Source organism: Erinaceus europaeus, chromosome 8 (genome assembly GCF_950295315.1).
Source record: "Erinaceus europaeus chromosome 8, mEriEur2.1, whole genome shotgun sequence".
In the NCBI taxonomy this organism is placed as follows: domain Eukaryota; kingdom Metazoa; phylum Chordata; class Mammalia; order Eulipotyphla; family Erinaceidae; genus Erinaceus; species Erinaceus europaeus.
In genome coordinates this window covers 54,357,456-54,381,753 of record NC_080169.1, presented here as the reverse complement: position 1 = coordinate 54,381,753, position 24,298 = coordinate 54,357,456, and the positions used below count along the sequence as shown (strand labels likewise).

At 42.8% G+C, this 24,298-nt stretch overlaps 1 protein-coding gene across 4 annotated transcripts in view; it reads right to left on the bottom strand.

Moving 5' to 3' along the window:
* FAM133B (family with sequence similarity 133 member B) overlaps positions 1–19,559 on the bottom strand; it is a 37,148-nt gene extending 17,589 nt beyond the window's left edge. For 2 of the 4 annotated variants that reach the window (XM_007522490.3, XM_060196233.1), the window contains exons 1-7: positions 19,418–19,559; positions 7,508–7,605; positions 5,299–5,377; positions 4,336–4,410; positions 4,152–4,184; positions 3,685–3,747; positions 1,931–2,023 (exon numbers count right to left, since the gene is read on the bottom strand). In XM_007522490.3, the coding sequence (XP_007522552.1) occupies positions 1,931–2,023; positions 3,685–3,747; positions 4,152–4,184; positions 4,336–4,410; positions 5,299–5,377; positions 7,508–7,605; positions 19,418–19,441 (465 nt within the window). In that variant the 5' untranslated portion in view covers positions 19,442–19,559. Of the gene's footprint in view, positions 1–1,930; positions 2,024–3,684; positions 3,748–4,151; positions 4,185–4,335; positions 4,411–5,298; positions 5,378–7,507; positions 7,606–17,631; positions 17,767–18,827; positions 19,209–19,417 lie in introns of those variants that run through there. The other 2 variants (XM_060196232.1, XM_060196231.1) reach the window with 2 other exon arrangements.
* Positions 19,560–24,298: the final 4,739 nt, after the last annotated feature.

Below are 24,298 nucleotides of genomic sequence, written 5' to 3'. Positions count from 1 at the left end.
AGTCATGGAAGATACACACAATGGAATATTCTGCAAAATAAATAAATGATATTGTGTCCCTATGGACAAGTCAGATGGAGCTGAAGGTGATAATGCTTAGCTAAGTGAGTAAGGAAAGACAACTACCAGATGGCTTCACTCATATATGGGAAATAGGTATTGAGGCAGCTGAGCTGGGGAGGGGTGTGGGGTTGGAGAAGTGACCAAACTGTCTCTAAGACTTTGTGGGAACTATGGTCTTTATTGCTGTAGATGGGTCACAAAATTGTGGCAATGGGTGTGGTTAGAAATTATACCCTTGGGAGGTCGGGTGGTAGCGCAGCAGTTAAGCGCATGTGGCGCAAAGTCCAAGGACCACAGTAAGGATCCCGGTTCGAGCCCCCAGCTCCCCACCTGCAGGGGAGTTGCTTCACAAGCGGTGAAGCAGGTCTGCAGGTGTCTATCTTTCTCTCCCCCCTCTGTCCTATCCAACAATGACAACATCAATAACAACAACAATAACTACAACAATAAAACAAGGGCAACAAAAAGGGAAAATGAATAAATAAATAAATAAATAAATAAAGGAATTACACCCTTGGGGCCAGGCGGTGGCACACTTGGTTAAGTGTTCACAAAGACCCAGGTTCAAGTCCTTGGTCCCCAACTGCAGGGGGGAATGCTTCAGTGGTGAAGCAGGCCTGCAGGTGTCTATCTGTCACTTTCCCTATCTCCTCCCCTCGATTTCTGGCTATCTCTATCCAACCAATAAAGATAATAATAATAATAAAAATTTTAAGGGTATGTTTACACCTTTATAATCGTGTAAGCCATTATGAAATCACTATGAAAACCCCCAAACAACAATCAGTATAAGATAAACTTATTCTAGTGACAAAAAGCTGTTAATGTGTTCTTATCAATGCATAGATTATGTGACAGGCATCTATTAAAATTATTATGTATCCCAGACAGAGGACCTAGAGGAGATTACGTTGTTATGTGGAAAACTGAGAAATATTATACATGTACAAACTATTGTATTTTACTGTTGACTATAAACCATAATCCCAATAAAGAAAAAAGAAATTATGTACCTGAGCTGTTTTCATCTTAAGGAAAGTGTAAGAGGGGGCCTGGTGGTGGCATACCTGGTTGAATTCACATGCTATCATGCACAAGAACCTGGGTTCAAGACCCTAGTCACCAACTGGGGGGGTGGGAAGCTTCACGAGTGGTGAAGTAGTGCTGCAGGTGTCTGCCTGTCTCTTTCCTTTCCCTCTCAATTTCTCTGTCTCTATACAACAAAATAGAAATAAGCAGATAGGGAGCTGGGCGGCAGCGCAGCTGGTTAAGAACACATGGTGTGAAGCGCAAGGACTGGCATAAGGATCCCAGGGCTCCCCACCTGCAGGGGGGCTACCTCATAAGTGATGAAGCAGGTATGCAGGCATCTTTCTCTCCCCCTCCCCTCAAGTTCTCTCTGTTCTATACAACAACAACTACAGCAATTAAAAAAAAATAGCAACAACGATGATGATAAACAAGTGCAACAAAAAGAGAAAAAATGCCTCCAGGAGCAGTGGATTCGTAGTGGAGGCACCGAGCTGCAGTGATAAACATTGAAGAAAAGAAAGAAAGAAGCAAAATATGAAAAAAAAAAAAAAAAAAAGTGTAAGAAATACCTCACTTCTAAATCAAGAGTAATTTAAATGGTCCGGGAGGTGGTGCAGTGGATAAAGCACTAGACTCTCAAGCTTGAGGTCGTAAATCCAATCCCCGGCAGGGCATGTACCAGAGTGAAGTCTGGTTCTTTGTCTCTCGCCTATCTTTCTCATTAATAAATGAATAAAATATTTTTAAAAAGAGTAATTTAAGACAGAACTAAAAAAAAAAATCTAACTCCATGTCTTCACTAACCAAAATGTTATTAATTCACGTTAATTTTTACCTTACTGTCCGATTCAGATTCTGACACGGAGCTTTCAGAAGATCTGTGTGAACGGTTCTTCTTTTTCTTTCTCCGTTTTCCTTGTTTCTTATCCTATATGGAATATTTTTAGAAACATTTGTTTTCTGTTAAAATACAGCTGGTACATTTTATTAATACAAACAAAATCTATGGGAGAACCAACTTGTAAATGCTTCAGATGTTATGGTTAAGCACCTGTGCTATAATGCTCAGAGGCCTGGGTTTAAGCTCCTAGTCCCCATATGCTTGGGGGAAAAGCTTCACAAATAGTCAAGCACAGCTGCAAGTGTTTCTCTTTCTTTTCCCCTAGTGTTACTGCCAGGGCTTGATGCTGGCACTATGAATCCACTAATCCCAGTGCTCATTCCCCTCCCCCTTTCTATTTTATTTGATAGAACAGAAAGAAATTGAGAGGATAGGGAGATGGAAGGGAAAGAGAAACACCCAGAGACCTGCTTCACCACCCATGAAGCATTCATTCCCATGCATGGTAATATGTGCACTCAACTGGATACACCACTGTTTGGTCCCCTGCAGGTGTTTCTTTTTATTTTTCTCTCTATTTAGAATAAATATTTTTTAAAAAGAAGGGGAAAAAAGGGTGGGAAGTCTCTGGAAGGTCGCTATACCAGCAGCATACATCTTAGCATGCCACCACAGCACACAAGGCACACTATGACAGCAGCAATGAAAAGTCATAGACGTTTTCTCCCTACCCCACACCTTTTTTAAAATTGCTGTTGGGGTTATTGCCAGGGCTCAGTGGTGGCACTACTAAGAATCCACTGCTCCCAGTGGCCATTTTTTTCCTCCTCCTTTTTACTTTTCTAATTTAATTATATAGGACAAAGAGAACTTGAGAGAGAGGAAGGGGAGATAGGGAGAGAGAGAGATACCTACAGAACTGCTTCATTGCTTATGAACCTGGGTCCTTAAACTTGGTAATATGTACACTTAACCAGTTATGCCACAGGCTGGCCCCTCCCCCTTTCTATAAAGCATTACTCTGGTGTATGCTGTACCATTATGCAAGCTTCCTGGGGCACCCAACTCCATTTCTTATGCTGTTATTTTAAAGTGTACAAGCCAAATTTAGGAGCGTAAAATATATACACCAAATGTTTAAATTTCTAGATATTCGTGCCATTGTTCTCAGTAATGAATTAAAAGAATTTAGAAGTAAACATGTTTTTTTTTTTTTTTTAATGAAAGATAAATACAGAGACCAGAGCACTGCTTATCTCTGGCTTTTATGGTGGTACTGGAGATCAAACCAGACCTCAGAGCTTCAGGCATAAAGTCTTTTGCATAAACATTATGCTGCCCACCGCCCCCACCAGTAAGTAAACATTATAATAGACATTTCACACTGGGGCTATTTTTTTAAAAAATTTCTTTACTGGGGAATTAATGTTTTACATTCAACAGTAAATACAATAATTTGTATATGCATAACATTCCCCACTTTCTCATTTAACAATACAACCCCCACTACACTGGGGCTATTTTTTAAATCTCATGAATTCTTTTTTTAAAAGACTTATTTATTTTTAATAAATATACATATATTTATTTATTTTATCAGAGCACTGCCCAGCTCTGGCTTCCGGTGGTGTGGGAGACTGAACCTAGGACAAATGGAGCCTCAGGCATGAGAGTCTCTTTGCATAACCATTATGCTACTTCCCCTCCCTCACCCCAAATTTCATGAATTCCTAAGAGGCAAACCTTACCTCATCTTCAGAATCCGAAGAACTGCTGGAAGAATCAGAGCTTGATGAAGAAGAAGATGAATACTTGACCAAGCATAAAACAATTAAAGCTTGTGAGATGCAGGAATTTTTCTTTTTAGTATTTCTCTCAAATACTTAAAACCAATCTAGTGTTTGAGAAACAGATGCCACCTTGATACAACTTAAATAATAAAATGCTAAATGTCACAACTCTCTACACTCAGGCTGAACAAAATATTAGCAGATAAGTTTGTTAGCAATGTTGGAGTTACTAAGCTTTAAGATACTTGGTAACTCTTTATTTTATTATTATCACTAATCCATAATACCAGAGTGCCTCCAAACTCCTTGACTCATCTAGAGTCAACAGAGACTGACTGATTACAATATAGACTGATTAGCTTATTTTTACTTTTTTAAAATATACCTAATTGAAATATAAAGAAAAATGGAAAACTTTTGCTCACCCTACCAGATTTCTTCTTTTCTTTTTTCTTTCTCTAAAAAGTAAACAAATGAAAAGTTAAAAATAAAAACCTACAAATAAACTGATCTGCTTTGAAATGTATCTATTAAAAGCAATACTTAAGTTTTATTATGAAAAAAGCAATTAAAAGATTAAGAATAGCAACAAATGAAAAATGGACTCACCTGTCTTTTTTTGGATGAGCTCTCAGTTCCACTCAATAATTTCTCCCTGTGTCTTTCTAGCTCTTTTTTCCAGTTCTGTTTAAAAAAAAAAAAAGTTATAAATCCCACCAGAGGCTATCTATCCTTTATATCTACTTATATGAATACATAACGTTTGCTTTCTTCTCTGCATCCTCTTATATATCTACCCATCTTAGCCTCTGATGACAGACAAGATATTTCAGGTGCCAAAATCCAAAGGAATCTCTACCATTTCTCTTCAAAAGGATTTTAAGGAATTACAGTTCTTTACCATACTGTGACAAAAGTATTAGGTACTATTACTGGGGCTGAGTGCCTGCACTATGAACCCACTGCTTCTGGAGGCCATTTTTCCTTTTTGTTGTTGTTGCTGTTATTGTTGTTGGATAGGACAGAGAGAAATTGAGAGAGATGGGGAATAGAGAGTAGGAGAGAAAGACACCTGCAGACCTGCTTCATCACTTGCAAAGTGACCCCAGCCCCCCACCCCAAAGGTGGGGACCCTTGGGCTCAAACTGGGATCCTTACGCCATTCCTTGTGCTTTCTGTCATGTGTGCTTAACCTAGTGCATTAAGCCCCCCCCCTTTCTTTTTAACGAAAAGGTTTATATGCTCTTTAAAGATAGTGAAGTTGAAATATTGAAATACTATATATGCATATGTAATAAAAATAGAAACCACCACCATGAAAATTCCAGGGTCTTTGGGGCATGGAAAGGGAGAAGGAAAAATCTAAGAAGCTATAAATTACTTTAAGATGACTTTTCTCTTTTAAAGAAATCACATTTACATGCAAACCTATAGTCAATACCAACAAAGCACTTCTAAAATATAAAGCTCTATTTAACCTGATAAGCTATGCTCAAAACCTTGATCTTTTAAATATACTTTTTCTCATAAGAGAAAAAAATTGTTTATTTTTGTGAAATATCATTTACAAACCTCATTCATTTTTTCTTCAAACTCAGCCAATGCCTTGGAGCCTTTCTTTTTCTTTTCTAGCTGTTCTTTCACTTCTTCCCTTAAAAGAATATACAATCAGTTATTAAGCAAACTAAATAACAGATGGATGCTTATATACAGCAGAAATTTTCTTTTTTCTTGCAAACTGGAATTTATTGTGCAATACTGTGGTGTGCCTTTTACTTCTCTCGTCTGGTCTGGCTTTCACCCTCTATCTGAAGAAAGATTAAAAAAAAAAAAAGTACCAGAAGCAATGGAGGTATACAGCCATAGTAAAGCTTCCCCTTTCATGTGGTGGCCAGGGACTTGAATCCGGGTCCTTACATATGGTAGTGTGTGCTCTCAAATTTGTCTTTATCCTTATAAAATCAGTGTCATATTTGTTATCTGGAGGATGGGAGCATGCATTAGGGTTATGGCTGGGTCTTGGTGCCTGCACTGTAACCCATTTCCCGCCCCCATTTCTACTTATTATTTTTTAAAATTTATTTATTCCCTTTAGTTGCCCTTGTTTTATTGTTGTAGTTATTATTGATGTCGTCATTCTTGGATAGGACAGAGAGAAATGGAGAGAGGAGGGGAAGACAGAGAGGGGGAGAGAAAGATAAGACACCTGCAGACCTGCTGCACCGCTTGTGAAGCAATCCCCCTGCAGGTGGGGAGCTGGGGGCTCGAACCAGGATCCTTACACCGGTCCTTACACCACCTGTGCTTAGCCCACTGCTCTACCGCCTGACCCCCCCCATTTCTACTTTTTAAAAATATTTATTTCATAGGACAGAGAGAAACTGAGAGGGGGAGGGAGACAGAGAGGGAAGAGAAAGAGAGACACCTGCAGGCTTACTTCACTGCTCGTGAGGCTTTCACCCTGCAGGTAGGGACTGGATGCTTGAACCTGGGTCCCTGTGCATGGTAACACTTGTGCACTCAGCCTGGTGTGCCACCTCTAGGTCTCACTTTTTCTATTATTATTATTTTTACAATTTTTATTTATTTATTCTCTTTTGTTGCCCTTGTTGTTTTATTGTAGCTACTGATGTCATCGTTGTTGGGTAGGACAGAGAGAAATGGAGAAAGGAGGGGAAGATAGAGAAGGGGAGAGAAAGATAGGACACCTGCAGACCTGCTTCACCGCCTATAAAGCGACTCCCCTGTAGGTGGGGAGCCGAAGACTCGAACTGGGATCCTTACGCTGGTCCTTGAGCTTAGCGCCAACTGCGCTACTGCCTGACTCCCACTTTTTCTATTTTTTTAGAGGTGTAAGAAAGAAAGGGTGAGAAAGAAAGAGAAGATATAACTATATCTCTTCTCCACTGCTCATGGAGCTTCTCCCCTATAGATGAAGACCATGCTTTTGAACCAGGGTCCTCACACACAGTCATGTGTGAGCTCCACTGGCTGAGCCACCAGCCACTCCCAAACAATGCTCTTCATGACTCATGAACTGTAACACCAAAGCACTGAGAACTTACACAAAATGAGCACTGTTTTAATTACACTTTCCTTTGATCCTTACAATCAGTCTGTTAGAAAAGGTAATACACATAGTCCTCGCTTACTGTTGATAGGTTTTTTAGAATTGGTGAGGTTATTATATTTTTCCATTAATGTTATAAGTCATCTATGTGGCTAAGACATAAGGACTTGGTGTATTATTATCCCCCTTTACAGAAAAAGAAGCTGAAGTCTGGTAAAAGTAAGAAATCCAAGTTGAACTAACAACTTGGAAAAAAAAAGTTATCTAGTAGTGCTTTAACTATACTGGGTGGTGGGTTCTAAGATATTTGTTTCAGGGGGCCAGGAGCTGGCTCACCGAGCAAACTGCACATTTTACCACATGCAAGGACCTGAGTTTGAACACCTGGCCACCACACGGTAACAACACACAGAAGATTCATAAATGGTGATGCAGCCTTTTCCTCCCTTCTTTATTCTCTTCTGCCTTTCACTCTTTATCAGAAGATAAAGAAGAAAAGTCCACCAGGAATGGTGGGAGGTTTCATGTGAAAGTCATGGTGAAGCCCTGGCTGGAAGGAAAGAAATGACTAAGTGTACCTACATAGAACTTAGGTGTTGAGTATGGCATAGAATCACACCCCTGCAATCTTACAGTCCTATATATCATTGTTGAATCAGTAACCTTAAAAAGTTTATAAAAACTTATAATGGTAAATTGTTTCACAAATACCAAGTAGGCCTCGGTCGATTCAGATAGTCTTGGATTGTTGGTCCTGAAGACTGGACTGGACCCCTTGATCTGGCCATTGCTATCGGGTTCATATAGGCCTTGAAGAAAGGGAAATAAAAAATAAACTCCATTAAAAGTGCACTATTTATCAAGCAACTTTCATTATAAATGCATACTATGTCCAACTAAAGATGAACTATCTACTCAGCTTTGTAATCCAAAAAAAATTAAGTCTTACAAGTTCTGGAGGTAAGTAATAAAGACATTTCTCCAAGAAACAAGAAAAGGAAAGCAAAGGTTGAAACTTGGACTAAGTGCAGTCTGTTGCAACCAAGGATTCTGGGGAACAAAAAAAGAGGGGGGGGTTTGAGATAACACTGAGGACCCAGTTCATGATGGTGGAAGAGAACTTAAGCTGGTGGGGGAGTGCTGTGAAGTCACCTATCACAAAAAGATAAATCACTTCTTTAGTATAACAATAAAACTAAATTTAAAAAAATTTAATCTTTGTTATTGAAACAGAAATTGAGAGGAGTGGGGGAGAGAGAGACAGGGACAGAGACAGAGAGACAATGCAGCCCTGTTTCACCACTCGTGAAGCTTCCCCCAATGCAGGTGGGAAACAGGAGCTGGAACCCAGGTCCTTGCATGCTGTAGAGTGTGTGCTTAACCAAGAGCCCCCAAACTACATTTCTTAAAAAAGCATTTTTCAAGATGCAAATTCCAACAAACATATGAAAAGATGCTTGATACCATTTATCACTAGTGAAACACAAACCAAGACTACCAGATGCCATCTCACATCCATGAGGAATGTTATTAAGAAAAAATACAACCAACACAACGATTGCCACCTCAACATGCTTCACCTCAGACTGTGTCCAGAGACTTCACGTGTGGAATGACGACCCTTCAGCTTCATTACTCGGGTGAGACCTTTCCTTTTATAGTACACTCTAATTTCATCTCAGGTGGTTCACTTTCTAACAAAGTCCCATAACCTAGATATACACCAGTTTCTGTGAGAGTGAGCTTATGTTCACACGTATCCATAAACTACTGCAAAATATATACCTGAAAGCAGAAGTACACTAGAGTTTGCAGTGAGTACCTCCCTAACACTTCCTCTCCACTATTCCAAGCTTGGGATCCATGATTGCTCAACAAATTGTTTGGCTTCATATGTTAACTCTCTTTTCAATCACCAGGTTCCAGATGCCACCAGGATGCTGGCCAGGCTTCCCTGGATTGAAGACCCCACCAACGTGTCCTGGAGCTCAGCTTCCCCAGAGACACACCTTACTAGGGAAAGAGAGAGGCAGACTGGGAGTATGGACTGACCGTCAACGCCCATGTTCAACGGGGAAGCAATTACAGAAGCCAGACCTTCTACCTTCTGCAACCCTCAACAACCCTGGGTCCATGCTCCCAGAGGGCTAGAGAATGGGAAAGCTATCATGGGAGGGGGTGGGTTATGGAGATTGGGTGGTGGGAATTGTGTGGAATTGTACCCCTCCTACCTTATGTTTTTGTTCATTAATCCTTTCTTTAAAAATTTAAAAAAAAAAGAAAAAATACAATTCAATATTATTAAAGATGTGAAGAAATTGAGATCCTTATACACTGTAGGTTGATGGAACTCTAAAGCAGTACAGTTGTGGAAGTCTGGTTGTTCCTAAGAAAGTTAAATGGGGGCTGGGTGGTGGTGCTCCAGTTTAAGAGCACAGTGTGAAGGGCAAAGACCCACGTAAGAATCCCAGTTCTAGCCCCCAGCTCCCCACCTTCTAGGGGTGGCTTCACAGACAGTGAAGCAGTTCTGCAAGTGTCTCTCCCCCTTTCTCTCTCCCTCTCAGTTTCTCTCTGTCCTATCCAAAAAATTCAAAAAAATGGTCACAGGTGCAGTGGATTCCTAGTGCAGGCACCGAGCCCAGTGATGATCCTTGAGGGGGGGAAAAAAAAAGTTAAACAGGAGCAAGAAAGGTGGCTCAGTGGTTTTAGAGCGACACTCTTTATCTTATCCCTGACACCACATGAGAAGGCAAACTCCGCAAGTACAATTCTATTAATAGTGAAGTGGTGCTCTTTTCTCTAATAAAGAAATAAATAAAAAGGGGGCTGGGTGGTGGTGCACCTGGTTAAGTGCACATAATACCACGCACAAGGACCCAGGTTAAAGACCCAGCTCCCCATCTGCAGGGGGGACCTTCACAAGTGGTGAGGCAGGACCACAGATATCTATTCCCCCCCCCCCTTTTTTTTCCTCCAGGGTTATTGCTGGGCTTGGTGCCTGCACCATGAATCCACCGCTCCTGGAGGCCATTTCCCCCCCCTTTTGTTGCCCTAGTTGTTGCAGCCTCGTTGCGGTTATTATTGCCATTGTTGACGTTGCTTTGTTGTTGGATAGGACAGAGAGAAATGGAGAGAGGAGGGGAAGACAGAGAGAGAGGGGAGAGAAAGATAGACACCTGCAGACCTGCTTCACCGCCCGTGAAGCGACTCCCCTGCAGGTGGGGAGCCGGGGGCTCCAACCGGGATCCTTCAGCCGGTCCCTGCGCTTTGCGCCACGTGCGGTTAACCCACTGCGCCACCGCCCGACTCCCCTATTTTCCCTTTTTTGTCTTTAGCTCCCCACTCTGAATTTCTTCATCCTATCGAATAAAGTAAAAAATAAATAAATAAAAACAGGAGAAGGGAGGTGGATCAGTGGTAGAATGCATGTTTCACAGGCCCTAGTTTAAATCTCTGGTACCAAATTTAAAAAACAAGTAAACATACGGGCCAGCTGGTGGTGCACCCAGCAGAATGCATAAGTTACCATGCATAAGGACTTGGGGTTCAAAGCCTAGTCCACAACTACAAGAAGCTTCACAGTGATGAAGCAGTTCTGCGTCTTTCTTTCTCTCCCTTCTCCCCCCTTTTATATTTTTGAGACAGAAAAAATGAGAGGGAAGGGAAGACAGAAAGGGAGAGACACCTGCAGCACTCCTTTTCCACTTATGAAGCTTGCCCTGTGCAGGCGGGGGCTGGGGGCTTGAACCCAGGTCCTTGTGCACTGTAATGTGTGCACTCAACCAGGTGTGCCACCACCTGGCCCCTTTTCTCTTCCCTCCTAATTTCTCTGTCTCTATCAACAAATAAAGAAAAACAGATAAAAGCTAATAATAATAAAGTTAAACAGAATTACCAAATGATCTAGCAATTTCACTTCCAAGTAAAACTGAAAAACAATTGTAAGTAGGAACCCAAACAGATACGTGAACACCAATGTACATAGCAGCATTATTTATAATAGCTGAAAAAATTAAAACAAACCCAAATGTCCTTCTATGGTTGGTTGAATAGATACATAAACCAGGTACTAATGGTCAAGTTATAAGTCTACAAATATAAAATATAAGCAAATTTATAAAGACTAAAAGTAGAGGTCACAGGGGCTGTGCAGAAGTAATTTGGAATTACTGTTTAATGAATACTAAGTTTCTTGTTTGGAATAGTAAAAAAATTCTGGAAATGGCAGAGGTGACAGTTACATAACATTATAAATGTACATGAGCTGGGGAAATAGCATAATGTTTATGCAAACAGACTCTCCAGCCTGAGGAACTGAAGGTCCCAGATTCAATCCCCAACATTGCTATAAACCAGAGTTGAGCAGTGCTCTGGTTAAGGGGAAAAAAAAAAAGTAAATGTATTTAATGCCACTGAAATAAATATAGTGAAGTGTACTTCAGCACTATAAAATAATTTACAAGTGGTCCAGGAGGTGGCGCAGTAGATAAAGCATGGGACTCTCAAGCATAAGGTCCTGAGTTTAATCCCCAGCAGCACATGTACCAGGGTGATGGCTGGTTCTTTCTCTCTCTTCCTATGTTTCTCATTAATAAATAAATTTAGGGCCCACAGGTGGCAAAGCCAACTTGTAACCCTAAAGCAAGTTTGTTAATTGTAGTTTTTAGCAAAGAGATGTTGTTTTGGTATAATTAATTTTGCTGTAGATATAAAAATGTTGGTCTTTATTAAATTTAGTTTTGTAAATCTAAGGAAGAGACAGGAAATATCTTGCTTTGCCAAGGCAACTGCAAGCAGGACTTGAAATTGAGAGGGGGAAGAGAAGCTAGAGAGGGAGAAAGACAGATACCTTAGGGTGAGGATAATGGTTATGCACACAGACTATTATGCCTAAGGCACCAAGATCCCAGGTTCAATTCCCCACACCATCATAAAGCCAGAGCTGAGTAGTGCTCTGGTAAAAACAACAACAAAAGAAAAAAAGAGAAAGACAGCTGCAGACCACCTTCATAAAGCTCCCCACCCCTCCCCCCATATGTGGGGAGGGGACTTGAACCTGGGTCCGGTGAGCCTGGAAATGTGTGTACTCAACCAGGTACTGAGCAGCCTCCAAGTGCTAATTTTTAAGCTGATAATTTTGTATGGCCCACAAATGTTATAAATATCCAAATGGCCTTTGGCAGGAAAGTTTCTCCACCCCTGATCTAAGTCAACAAATACTTATGGAAACTCTCCTACTATAAATGAGCCATTTCTAGTCCCAAGAAACCCATATTTTTAAAGTAGTGACTTAGTAATGGTTTACAAAACTATACTGTCAAAAGTAGTTTCACACTGCATTCATCACCAAGGTTCTGTGCTTCCCTTAAAATTCTACTTTTTAACTGAAAATTTTGATACAAAATGCTAATACAAGGTTGATTTTTAATTGAATGTCTTAATCCTAACCATAAATTCCAAAAAAAAGCAAAAAGTATTCAATACCTGCTGCCCTTTATTCAGGGAAATCTATAAAAATGACTAACATTTCCCACATACTACAGGAGAACACAACACAACATAAAACCATAATAAGCAATACATATAGAGAACTATTTCCAGGCAATTGAACATTGCCCATTTACTTCGGATGAAAAAGGATGTTCTCGGGAGTCGGGCTGTAGCGCAGCGGGTTAAGCGCAGGTGGCGCAAAGCACAAGGACCGGCATAAGGATGCCGGTTCGAACCCCGGCTCCCCACCTGCAGGGGAGTCGCTTCACAAGCGGTGAAGCAGGTCTGCAGGTGTCTGTCTTTCTCTCCCCCTGTCTGTCTTCCCCTCCTCTCTCCATTTCTCTCTGTCCTATCCAACAACGACAACAACAATAATAACTACAACAATAAAACAACAAGGGCAACAAAATAAATAAAATTAAAAAAAAAAAAGAGGATGTTCTCACAGGTAGGAATGAACGCCAAAGATCTTAATGCCAGAAGTACTTAAAGAATCTGAGTTACAAGTAGACATCAAACACAGACATATAATAGTTTTTTTTAAAAAATATCCACAGCTGGGGGTCGGGCGGTAGCAGTGGGCTAAGCACACATGGCGCAAAGCGCAGGAACCGGCATAAGGATCCGGGTTTGAGCCCCCCGCTCCCCACCTGCAGGAGAGTCGCTTCACAGGCGGTAAAGAAGGTCTGCAGGTGTCTATCTTTCTCTCCCCCTCTGTCTTCCCCTCCTCTCTCGGTTTCTCTGTCCTATCCAACAACGAACAACATCAACAACAGTAATGACAGCCTCAGCAAGGCTACAGCAACAAGGGCAATAAGGGGGGGAGAAAAAAAAAAGGCCTCTAGGAGCGGTGGATTCATGGTATGGGCACTGAGCCCCAGCGGTGATCCTGGAGGCAAAAAATACACACGCACGCACGCACGCACGCACGCACGCATACGCATATATCCACAGCTATATGGCCTCAACTATTTCTTTTGACTGCCTTTAAGAAAAACTCAAGGGAGTCGGGCTGTAGCGCAACGGGTTAAGCGCAGGTGGCGCAAAGCACAAGGACCGGCATAAGGATCCCGGTTCGAACCCCGGCTCCCCACCTGCAGGGGAGTCGCTTCACAGGCGGTGAAGCAGGTCTGCAGGTGTCTTTCTCTCCCCCTCCCTGTCTTCCCCTCCTCTCTCCATTTCTCTCTGTCCTATCCAACAACGACAACAACAATAATAACTACAATAATAAAACAACAAGGGCAGCAAAAGGGAATAAACAAAATAAATATTTAAAAAAATAAAAATTAAAAAAAAAAATTTTTTTAAAAGAAAAACTCAAATCATATCACCTGGGGACATAATAACCAGTAGAGACAAGCACAAGATACAAGCGTAGTTCTAGTACATTCATTTTCTCTGATTATTATGTAATAACTTTAACACTGCCTAATGATAAAATGTTTTAAGTTTAAAATGTAAAAATTATTTCTTTCCAAAGAATGGAAATATACACAAAGACACTTAAAACTAAATTCTAGGGGGCTGGCTAATAGTTTACCCAAGAAAGTACACACATCACCAGCTGTAAGGACCTGGGTTCAAGTCTGTAGCCAATGCATGGGAACACCATGAAAGGGGAAACTTCACAGAAGGCAGAGCTGTGCTGTGGTGTCTTTCTCTGGAAAAATGAAAAAGTAAAAGTCTGCTGATAGCATTGGAGTCACGTAAGGGCAAAATTCCAGCCAAGCCCTGGTAGAAAATCAAAAGTAAAATACTAGAATAAGGAAAAAATAAAAATATCCATCAAATTAAAATATATTAAATATACTGATGCGCTACAAAATCAAATACTGGACCTATTAAAAAAAACAAGCAGTGAGGTAAGGGTGGTGATGCACCTGTTGGCCTGTACATGTTATACAGTGCTTAAGCATCTGGGTTCAAGCACCTTGTCTCCACCTTGGGGGTTGAGGGAGAAGCTTCCAAGTGATGAAGCAGTGCTATAAGTGTCTCTCTCCCTTCCCTCTCAATTTCTCTGTCCCTTTCCAATAAATAAATAATTAAAAATAAGAGTGAGGTTGACCATTTACTTGGGATGTACTGAAAAGAAGTCCAAGATTTCTCAGGTAAAAGTTGCCAAAGAACAGTAAATTTAATAAAAAGCTATAGACTAAAACCTAGATGCATGTACATCACAATATAAAGAGATCTATCCACTTTTAGAGCTAAATTCTTTACTAAAATACAAAACAAGGGGAGTCGGGCTGTAGCGCAGCGAGTTAAGCACAGATGGCGCAAAGCACAAGGATGGATCCCAGTTTGTGCTCTGGCTCCCCACCTGCAGGGGAGTCTCTTCACAAGCTGTGAAGCAGGTCTGCAGATGTCTATCTTTCCCCCCCCTTCCCCCATCTCTCTGAATTTCTCTCTGTCCTATCCAACGATGACAACAATAATAAACAAGGGCAACAAAAGGGAATAAATAAGTAAAACAAACAAACAACAACAAAAAAAACAACCCCAAAAACAAACAACAGAGTGGCCCAGGAGGTGGTGCAGTGGATAGGATGTTGGACTCTTCCCACTTGAGGTTCTGAGTTTGATCCTGGCATCACATGTGCCATAGTGATGTTCTCATTTCCTACTCACTAATATAGCTTAAGAAATTGTTGACCGGTGTGAGGATCCCAGTTCAAGCCCCAGCTCCCCACCTGCTGGGGAGTCGCTTCACAGGCGGTGAAGCAGGTCTGCTGGTGTCTTATCTTTCTCTCCCTGTCTTCCCCTCCTCTCTCCATTTCTCTCTGTCCTATCCAACAACAACATCCATAACTGCAACAACAATAAAAAAAGGGCAACAAAAAAGGAAATAAATATTTTTTTTAAAAAATGAAAACCATTAAAAAAAAAGAAATTGTTAAGGACAAAATGTGCAGAACTTCATTTGTTACTCTGATTAGCTATTTTATCTAGAGGACACATTTGTTTTACAGAGCAAGTAACAGAAAAAAGGAAGGAACTTCAGGAAAACAAAGTGGGCATTATAGAGCTCTCCCCCCACTCAGAATTAAAATGTTCATTACAAAGAAAAAAATTGGTGAAGAATGTACAATATCAAGAGTGAACTGTTACACAAACTATGTATTTTGGGTGAAAACGGTATGTCAATATATGCTCATCAACTAACTAATGTACCAGTCTGGTGCCTTGAGTTGAAAAATGGGAGTGACAGCAGCTGTCGATGGTTAGGAAACAGAGGGAACCATCTGTATTTTAAGCTCAATTTTGCTTAAGTTGTTATTGTTGCTATATAGGACAGAGAGAAACGGAGAGAGGTGGGGTAGACAGAGAGGGGGAGAGAAAGATAGACACCTGCAGACCTGCTTCACCACTTGTTTAGAAGGTGGGGAGCCAGGGGCTTGAACCTGGATCCTTGTGCTTCACACAGCGTGCACTTAACCCACTGCGCTACTGCCCAGCCCCCCTGCTAAGTTCCCCCCCCCTTTATTTTCTCAGCTCTGGCTTATGGCAGTGCAGGAGGCTGAACCTGGAACTTTGGAGCCTCAGGCATGAGAATCTGTTTACATAACCATTATACTATTGCCCCCAATTTGGCTGAGTCTTACAGAAGGTAAAGTGTGGGGAGGATAAACAAAAAATTTTCAGCTTGATATTTTGGAAGGCAATTCTGCAATCCATAAAACTATGTTTCATCAATGTAAGAAAAAAAAGGCCTAATTTTCAGAGATGTTCATTCTATTATTTAAAACTAAGATTTCTTGTGCACTGAAATTACAAGTTTTAATCCTAGTTTAAATAGTCCATTCCTTCACTCAATTAGGATGTTATTTTTTTAATTATTCATTTCAAGTTGTCATTCTTACAATGCTCGAAGTGCAAACAGTATGCTACCAGAACAATCTTTTCTGACAGCTTACCAACTAAAAAGCAGAGCTTAGAGTTATCAAAATGCTCTGGCAAATAAAGTGAATTTGGAAAAAAATTCAAATGATCTAAGGGGACATGTAAAATCCAACACTTATTTCCAGTAAAGTAAGATGTGCCCAGTTTCTATATTCAAGGTTCGTAATTTCTAAACATTTAAAACTTGAGGGCATTAAGTCAACAAGCTCTAACAAAGCCTAAGAATATTCCATCTGAAAGTCATTTCCAGTCTAAAAACCAGAATACTACAATGAGATCTGATATCGTCAGAAAAGAAAAATAAAACATCCTTCACTAATCAGTTTAAGAAATGATGAACTTTTCCCTCCTGCATTCTGGATGGAACTTGAAGCAATCACGTTAGGTGAAATAAGCCAGAAGAAAAGTGGAAGCCCTTATTCACATAGTGAAACTTAAAACTAGTTATGGTTAGGAGCCAGGCGGTAGCGCACCTGGTTAAGTGCACATACTACAGTGTGCAAGGCCTGGGGTTCAAGCCCCTGGTCCCCTTCACACTTGCAGGGGGAAAGTTGCACAAGTGGTGAAGTAGAGCTGCGGGTGTCTGTCTCCCTCCTTCCCCCTCAATTTCTCTCTGCCTCTATCCAATAATAAACAAAATCTTAAAAAATAAAATTAAAAAGATTAGTTATGGTCTATTACAGCAGATCTTAGGATAGGTGGAAGGGGGTAGAAAAGGGGTCACAGACCCAGTGTACCATGGTGGAGGAAGAGGCCCAATTGATAGTGGGTATGATGTGCACACACCTAACACGGGAAGACAATCTGTGCATGTAACAACTATAAATCATCACTCCCTCCGATATAGTGATTAAGAGAGAAAAAAAATCCAACTTTGTAAAATAAGTGGTAACCATAGTGGTTCCTAAGCATCTTTAAGATTGTAAAACAAGTAACTTTTAATTGTTGGCAAGGATATAGGGATACACTGGGGAAATGTAAAATGGTACAACCCCTATGGAAACCAGTGTGGAGAGTCTTTAAATAAAACAGAAATACTTTCAGCCACCAGGTTCCAGATGCTATCATGAGGCCAACTTGACTTCCTGGGCAGAGGACCCCACCAGTGTGTCCTGAAGCCCCACCTTCCCAGAGCCCCGCCCCACTAGGGAAAGAGAGAGACAGACTGGGAGTATGGATCAGCCTGTCAACGCCCATGTTCAGCGGGGAAACAATTACAGAAGCCAGACCTTCCACCTTCTGCACCCCACAATGACCTTGGGTCCATACTCTAGGTATATATCCAAAAGACAAATGCATTCATTCAACGTACCCTATGTTCATAGTTGTACTATCACAAGTCAAATATGGACGTAACTTAAACAACCAATAACAGGTGAATAAAGAAGTGATAGAATATGTAATTAAGGAATACAACTCGTTTAGGATGGAAAGAAAATGCCAACCTTCTATAAAGTTCTTTTAGCAGGCCCCTCCCCAACTGCAGAGAACATTTGAGTTAAGTCTATTAAATATAATACAAGATGTAACTTCTCCCTTTTGCTGTTTAAAACTATGCCACCAGGGTCGGCAAGATGTAACTTCTCCCTTTTGCTGTTTAAAACTATGCCACCAGTAGCACAGCGGGTTAAGCACACATGGTGCAATGCACAAAGACAGACATAAAGATACAGGTTCGAGCCCCTGGCTCCCCACCTGCTGTGAAAGGGGGGGTCGCTTCATAAATCATGAAGCATGTCTGCAGGTGTCTTTCTATCCTCTCTCGATTTCTCTCTGTCCTGTCCAATAACAATAGCAATGACAACAATAACAACGACAACAACAAAGGCAACATAATGGGAAAAAATGGCCTCCAGGAGCGGATTTGTAGTGCAGGAAACCGAGCCCCTGCAATAACCCTGGAGGCAAAAGCAAACAACAACAAGAAACACTAATCTAGGAACTGCAAGGTTCCAACAGTCTAAACTTACTGCTGGTCCCTAATGTTTATGGCCCACCCATTTCAAACCACGACCTGGGTCTTTCAGCAGTCATCATAAATAAGTTCCTCCTGTCTCCATCTGCTCAAAGTTCATTCTCTCTCTCTCTCTCTCTCTTTCTCTCAGATTTATAAGACAGAACCCGACATCACTGGCACATCCGACACCAGGTCTCAAACTCAAGACCTTGTGCCTTTTTTTTTTTTTTTAAAGACAGAGTGAGAAAAGAGACAAGCACTGAAGCTCCCTTCAATACAGCGGGGTTCGGGCTCGAACCTAGGCAGTGTGCATGGCCAAGCAGCACAGTATCCACTTTCGCTGCCCTGTGGGCCGCGCGCTGTTAAGCGCAAGGCTTGAGCCACTTCCTGGGTGGAGAAAGCTCACCTTCTCTTCTGAATGTTCTCAGAACTCGGGATCTCTACCAAATATCACTTCTTACTCGGTTTGTCTGTTGGTTGTTTCTGGTCCTCTCTCACCTCATTTACTTGAGTAACAACTTTCATGCCAACCACTTGCCCGGCCATCTTGCCTTTTATGGTCTCATCTCGGGCCACGGAAGACACGACTCCCCTTTTACAGATGAAAGAAACGGGTTTCAGAACAGTAACTTGTCCCAGGTCACCTAACTCTCGAGGGTACAAAAAACAAAAACACAAACACACCCCCAAACCGACTTTCTGTTCTGCTCCCGACTCTGAAGCCAACCCCTCGCACGCCGCTCATAGCTTCCCGGGGCCGCCCGGCCGCCGGGCGCCCAGCGTAGCACTTCAGGCTCCGGCCGCCGGGCGCGCGGAGGGTCCTGGGTGCGAGGCCCGCGCCGAGACTTCCGCTCCAGCCGCACTCCGAGGGAGGCCCCGACCCGGCGCGGACTCCGGAGGCGACCTTCCAGGAGGGGGCGGGCTCTAGCGCTTTCAAGTTAACTGTGACTTTGGACTAAGCGATTCTTTTCGCCTCTCAACCCCGGGCGCTGCGAGCGCGAGGAAGGGCCAGAGAAACGGCCAGAAGGTGGAGGGCAGCAGAGAAGGGCAGCAGCCTAAAGAAGAATGGGGGGGGGGGGGGGTCCCCAAAGGCGCCAACTGCGCGCGCGGCGCATGCGCGTCAGCGGCCCGAGGGCGGGGGGACTGGATCTCGCGGCTCGAGGTCCTAGCGCAGCCACTGACCCTCAGGCCTGCCCGCCAGAAGGACCGAAGGGGCCCGTTCTGCTGCCGCGGAGCCCTACGCTGCCCCACTGTTTGGCCTGCCAGATACTCACGACCCGATTGTCCCGCTTCCCCATGGTGCTGGACGGAGTTGGCGACCCGACGCCCCGGGAGAGTAGGCCAAAGATGCAGCCCAAGCGGGCCCGCCTCAGTTCCTTTGGCCGACACTCCCCGCCCCTCCCGAAGAGCGGCGCCTCCTGGAACCAAAGGCACCCAGCTCCGCCACAGCGCCACCTACCGCCGCGGAGGGGAGATGAGGGCTGGCGATCATCGCCAGCAGTGCCTAGGGCTGCCTGGGGCACATTTGTTTTCTATTTTCCTTCCTTCCTTCCTTCCTTCCTTCCTTCCTTCCTTCCTTCCTTCCTTCCTTCCTTCCTTCCTTCCTTCCTTTTTCTTCTCCTCCTCCTCCTCCTTCTTCTTTATTTATTTGGATAGGGACAGCCATCCAGAAATCCAGAGGACAAGGGGAGATAGAGAGTAGAGAGACAGAGAGACACTTGCAGCCCTGAACCACGCGCAAAACTTTCTTCCTGCAGGTGGGGGCTGGGGGCTCGAACCTGGCCCTTGAGCACTGTAACGTGTGCTTAACCAGGTGCGCCACCACCTTCCTTCCTTCTTTTCTTCCTTCTTTTTCACCTTTATTTTTAATTTTTAAAAGTATTTCTGTATTCATTTTTTATTGGATAGAGACAGGAATTGAGATGGGAGGAAGGTAGAGAAGGAAAGAGACAGAGAAACACCTGCAGCCTTGCCTCACCACTCGTGAAGCTTTCTTCCTACAGGTAGGGACCAATGTCTTAAGCCTGGGTCCTTGTGTACTGCAGTGTGTGCGCTTAACTAGGTGCACCACTACCAGGCCCCTCTTTTTAATTTTTTAATCTTTATTTAATTTGATAAAGACAGCCAGAAATCAGTGTGAGAGATGGTTAGGTCTTCTCTTCAAAAGAACATGAATAGAACAACTGTTTAGTACAAAAATTCTTTTTATAAATTGTTATCTATGACCACCTGTGGCCAGTAGTTTTGTATTCTTTAGGTCAGCTCCTTGCAGTGCTTGCTAATCCTCCAGTAGAGACCCTCAGACTCGCTTCCTCCTTTCCTTATTTAAGCAACGGAGAGATTCTGAGCTCTGAAGCCCAGCTCAGGGGTGGAGGAGGCAGTTCTGCATCAGGTATAAAAGATGGGAAAAGGCTGAGGGGGCCGCGCTGCTGCCTAATGGCCACTGTTGGTAGCACACCCTTTTGCAAAAGAATAAATGCTTTGCCTCAACTACTTCTTCTTCTTCTCCTCCTTCTCCTCCTCCTCCTCCTCCTCCTCCTCCTCCTCCTCCTCCTTCTTGTGCCTTGATAAGTAATTTTAATTGGACATCATTTACAACATCAAGAAGGAAGGGGGAGATAGAGAGGGAGAGACACCTGCAACATCGCCTTACCACTTGCAAAGCTTCCCCCCACCCCCACATGTGGAGACCAGGGGCTTGAAACCGAGGATCTCAGGTACTTGAGCATTGTCACATGTGAGCTCAACCAGGTACACCTGTTTTCTACCTCACTCATGGGGCAGGTGGGCACTACACTTTACTGTGGTCTCACCAAATTAGCTATTTCACTTCAGTTTGAGCTTGGCTAGTTTCTCTCTCTCTCTCTCTCTCTCTCTCCTCTTCTTCTCTCTACCAGTGTGCTGCAATTTTATTCTAATTGTACTTGACATAGTGCAAGTGCTTCTAAAGGGTCACTTCTTTTAAATTTTTTTTTCTATATGGGGGACTAGTGGTTTACAGTAGAAAGTAAAATACAGTAAGTTGGTACATGTGTAACATTTCTCAGTTTTACATACAAAAATCCAACTCCCCACTAAGATCCTCCCCTACCATCATGTTCCAGGACAGAACACTCACCCTTCCCAGAGTCCTTTTCTTTGGTGCAGTACATCAAATACAGTCAAAAGTTCTGCTTTGTGTTTTCCCATTTGTTTTTATTTTCCAACTCCTATCTATGAGTGGGATTATTCTGTATTCATCCTTCTATTTTTGGTTTATCTCACTTAACATAATTCCTTCAAGCTCCATCCAAGATGGAGCGAAGAAGGTGAAATCACCATTTTTAATAGCTGAGTAGTATTCCACTGTGTATATAGATGTATACCACAACTTACTCAGCCACTCATCTGTTGTTGGACACCTGGCTTGCTTCCGGGTTTTGGCTATTAGAAATTGTGCTGCTATGAACATAGGTGTACACAAATATTTTTGGATGGGTGTGTTTGATTCCTTAGGATATATCCCCAGGAGAGGAATTGCAGGGTCATAGTGTAGGTCCACTTCTAGCCCTAAAGGATCACTTCTTTATTTTATTTTATTTATTTATTCCCTTTTGTTGCCCTTGTTGTTTTATTGTTGTAGTTATTATTGTTGTTGTCGTTGTTGGATAGGACAGAGAGAAATGGAGAGAGGAGGGGAAGACAGAGAGGAGGAGAGAAAGATAGGCACCTGCAGACCTGCTTCACCGCCTGTGAAGCGACTCCCCTGCAGGTGGGGAGCCGGGGTTCGAACTGGGATCCTTCTGCCGGTCCTTGTGCTTTGCGCCACCTGCGCTTAACCCGCTGCGCTACAGCCCGACTCCCGAGGATCACTTCTATCCTGGTCCTCACCTTATCTTACCTAACTCAGTACAACTGGCTCCTTTCTGTTTCTTTCAGTTCTGCCTTCAGTACCTCACCCAGCTGCTGCAGTCACATCCTTTATGCATTAGCTCAAAGCTATTTGCAGGGTCTTTCCTAAGAGTGAGAATTGCAGGGGCCGGTTGGTAGCACAGCGGGTTAAGCGCACAGGGCGCAAAGTGCAAGGACCTGCGTTATGATCCAGATTAGAACCCCTGGCTTCCCACCTGCAGGGGGGTCACTTCACAGGCGGTAAGGCAGGTCTGCAGGTGTCTGTCTTTCTCTCTCCTCTCTGTCTTCCCCATCTCTCTGGATTTCTCTCTGCCCTATTCAACAGTGGTAACAAAAAGGGAAAAAATAGCCTCCAGGTGCAGTGGATTCATAGGGCAGGCACTGAGCCCCAGAAATAACCCTGAAGGCAAGAAAAAAAAAGAAAAGAAAAAAGAGCCAGATTTGCTCTTTTGTGAATAGTTTGATTTCTTTATACCATTTATTATATTGTGGCCAATTATTTTGCCACCAGGGTTAGCACTGGGGAATGAGGTGAGGATGGGGTGACTCCTGTGGCATAGTGCCTGCACTACAAATCTATCTCTCCACCTCTCTAGCTGGCCTATTTTGTTTGTCCCCTCCTCTCTGCTCTTCCCCCCCTTTCTTTCATAGATACAGAAAGAAATAGAGAGGGAGGAGAGAGACAACTGCAACATTGCTACACCACTTGTGTAGCTTTTCCCCTCGCAGGTGGGTCGAGGGACTTGAACCGGAGTCTTCACACATGATAGTTTGTGCACTCAACTAGGTATGCCATAGCCTACTTCCTCTGGTATTGTAATTTTATTATGCACATACGTGTTTATTGTCTGCCTATCTGACACCTCCCCCCAGTAAAATGTTGGCCTCAAGAGATTACATACCTTTCTTGTTTACTTATTACTGTATATGTAGGATATAATGGTGCTTGCTAGGAACAGAACAAAGGGAAGCTGGGCAGTGATGCAGCAGGTTAAGTGCACATGGCGCAAAGCACATGAACCATCATCAGGATCCCAGTTCAACACCTGGCTCCCCACCTGCAGGCAGTGAAGCAGGTCTGCAGGTGTCTATCTTTCTCTTCCCCTCTGTCTTCCCCTTCTCTCTTGATTTATCTCTGTCCTATCCAGCAACAATGACAGCAATAATAACAACAATGATAAACAACTAAGGGCAACAAAACAAGGGAAAGAAAAAAAAAGAACAGAAGAAAGAGGTTCAGTAAGTGTTGAAAGAAATAGCGAATGAGTTTCTATGTTTAGAAGCATTAAATATAACAGCTGGAATGTGCAAATAGATGCATGCCCAACACTGCCCATCGAAGCATCGTTTTACACAGTGAAAAACTGGGGTGGGTCAGGGAAATGGGTGAGTGGTAGACCACATAATTTGCAATTATGAGGTCTTGTGTTTAGTCTCCTGGAACCTCCTTAAAAATTGATGATGTGGAAGTGACTCAGGGAGTTGAGTACAGGTTGTGTACACAGAAGCCCTACTCCTGAGAACTTGATATGCCAGACTTCTTGCACTGGTCTCTCTATCATTAAATAAGTAAACCTTTGAGAATAAAAGTAACATTGTGGTTGTTTTAAGATTAGAAAAGAAAACACAAGTCGAACCTGAAATGGAATTGGAGTATTACACCAAAGTAAAAGACTCTGGGGTGGGTGGGTGGGTGGGGAGAATACAGGTCCATGAAAAATGATGAATGAAATAGTGGGGGTTGTATTGCTAAATGGGAATCTGGGGAATGTTATGCATGTAAAAAAAAAAAAAGAAGTAGAAACGCAAAGCAGAAATTGACTGAGTTTGGAGTATGGCACCAAAGTAAGAAAGCAGAAGTATACTAGAGTTTGCAGTGAGTACCTCCCTAAAACTTCCTCTCCACTTTTCCAAGCTTTGGGTCCATGATTGCTCAACAATTTGTTTGGCTTTGTATGTTAACTCTCTTTTCAGTCACCAGGTTCCAGGTGTCATCAGGATGCCGGCCAGACTTCCCTGGATTGAAGACACCACCAATGTGTCCTGGAGCTCAGCTTCCCCAAAGACCCGTCCTACTAGGGAAAGAGAGAGGCAGACTGGGAGTATGGACCGACCAGTCAACGCCCATGTTCAGCGAGGAAGCAATTACAGAAGCCAGACCTTCTACCTTCTGCAACCCTCAATGACCCTGGGTCCATGCTCCCAGAGGGATAGAGAATGGGAAAGCTATCGGGGGAGGGGGTGGGATATGGAGATTGGGAGGT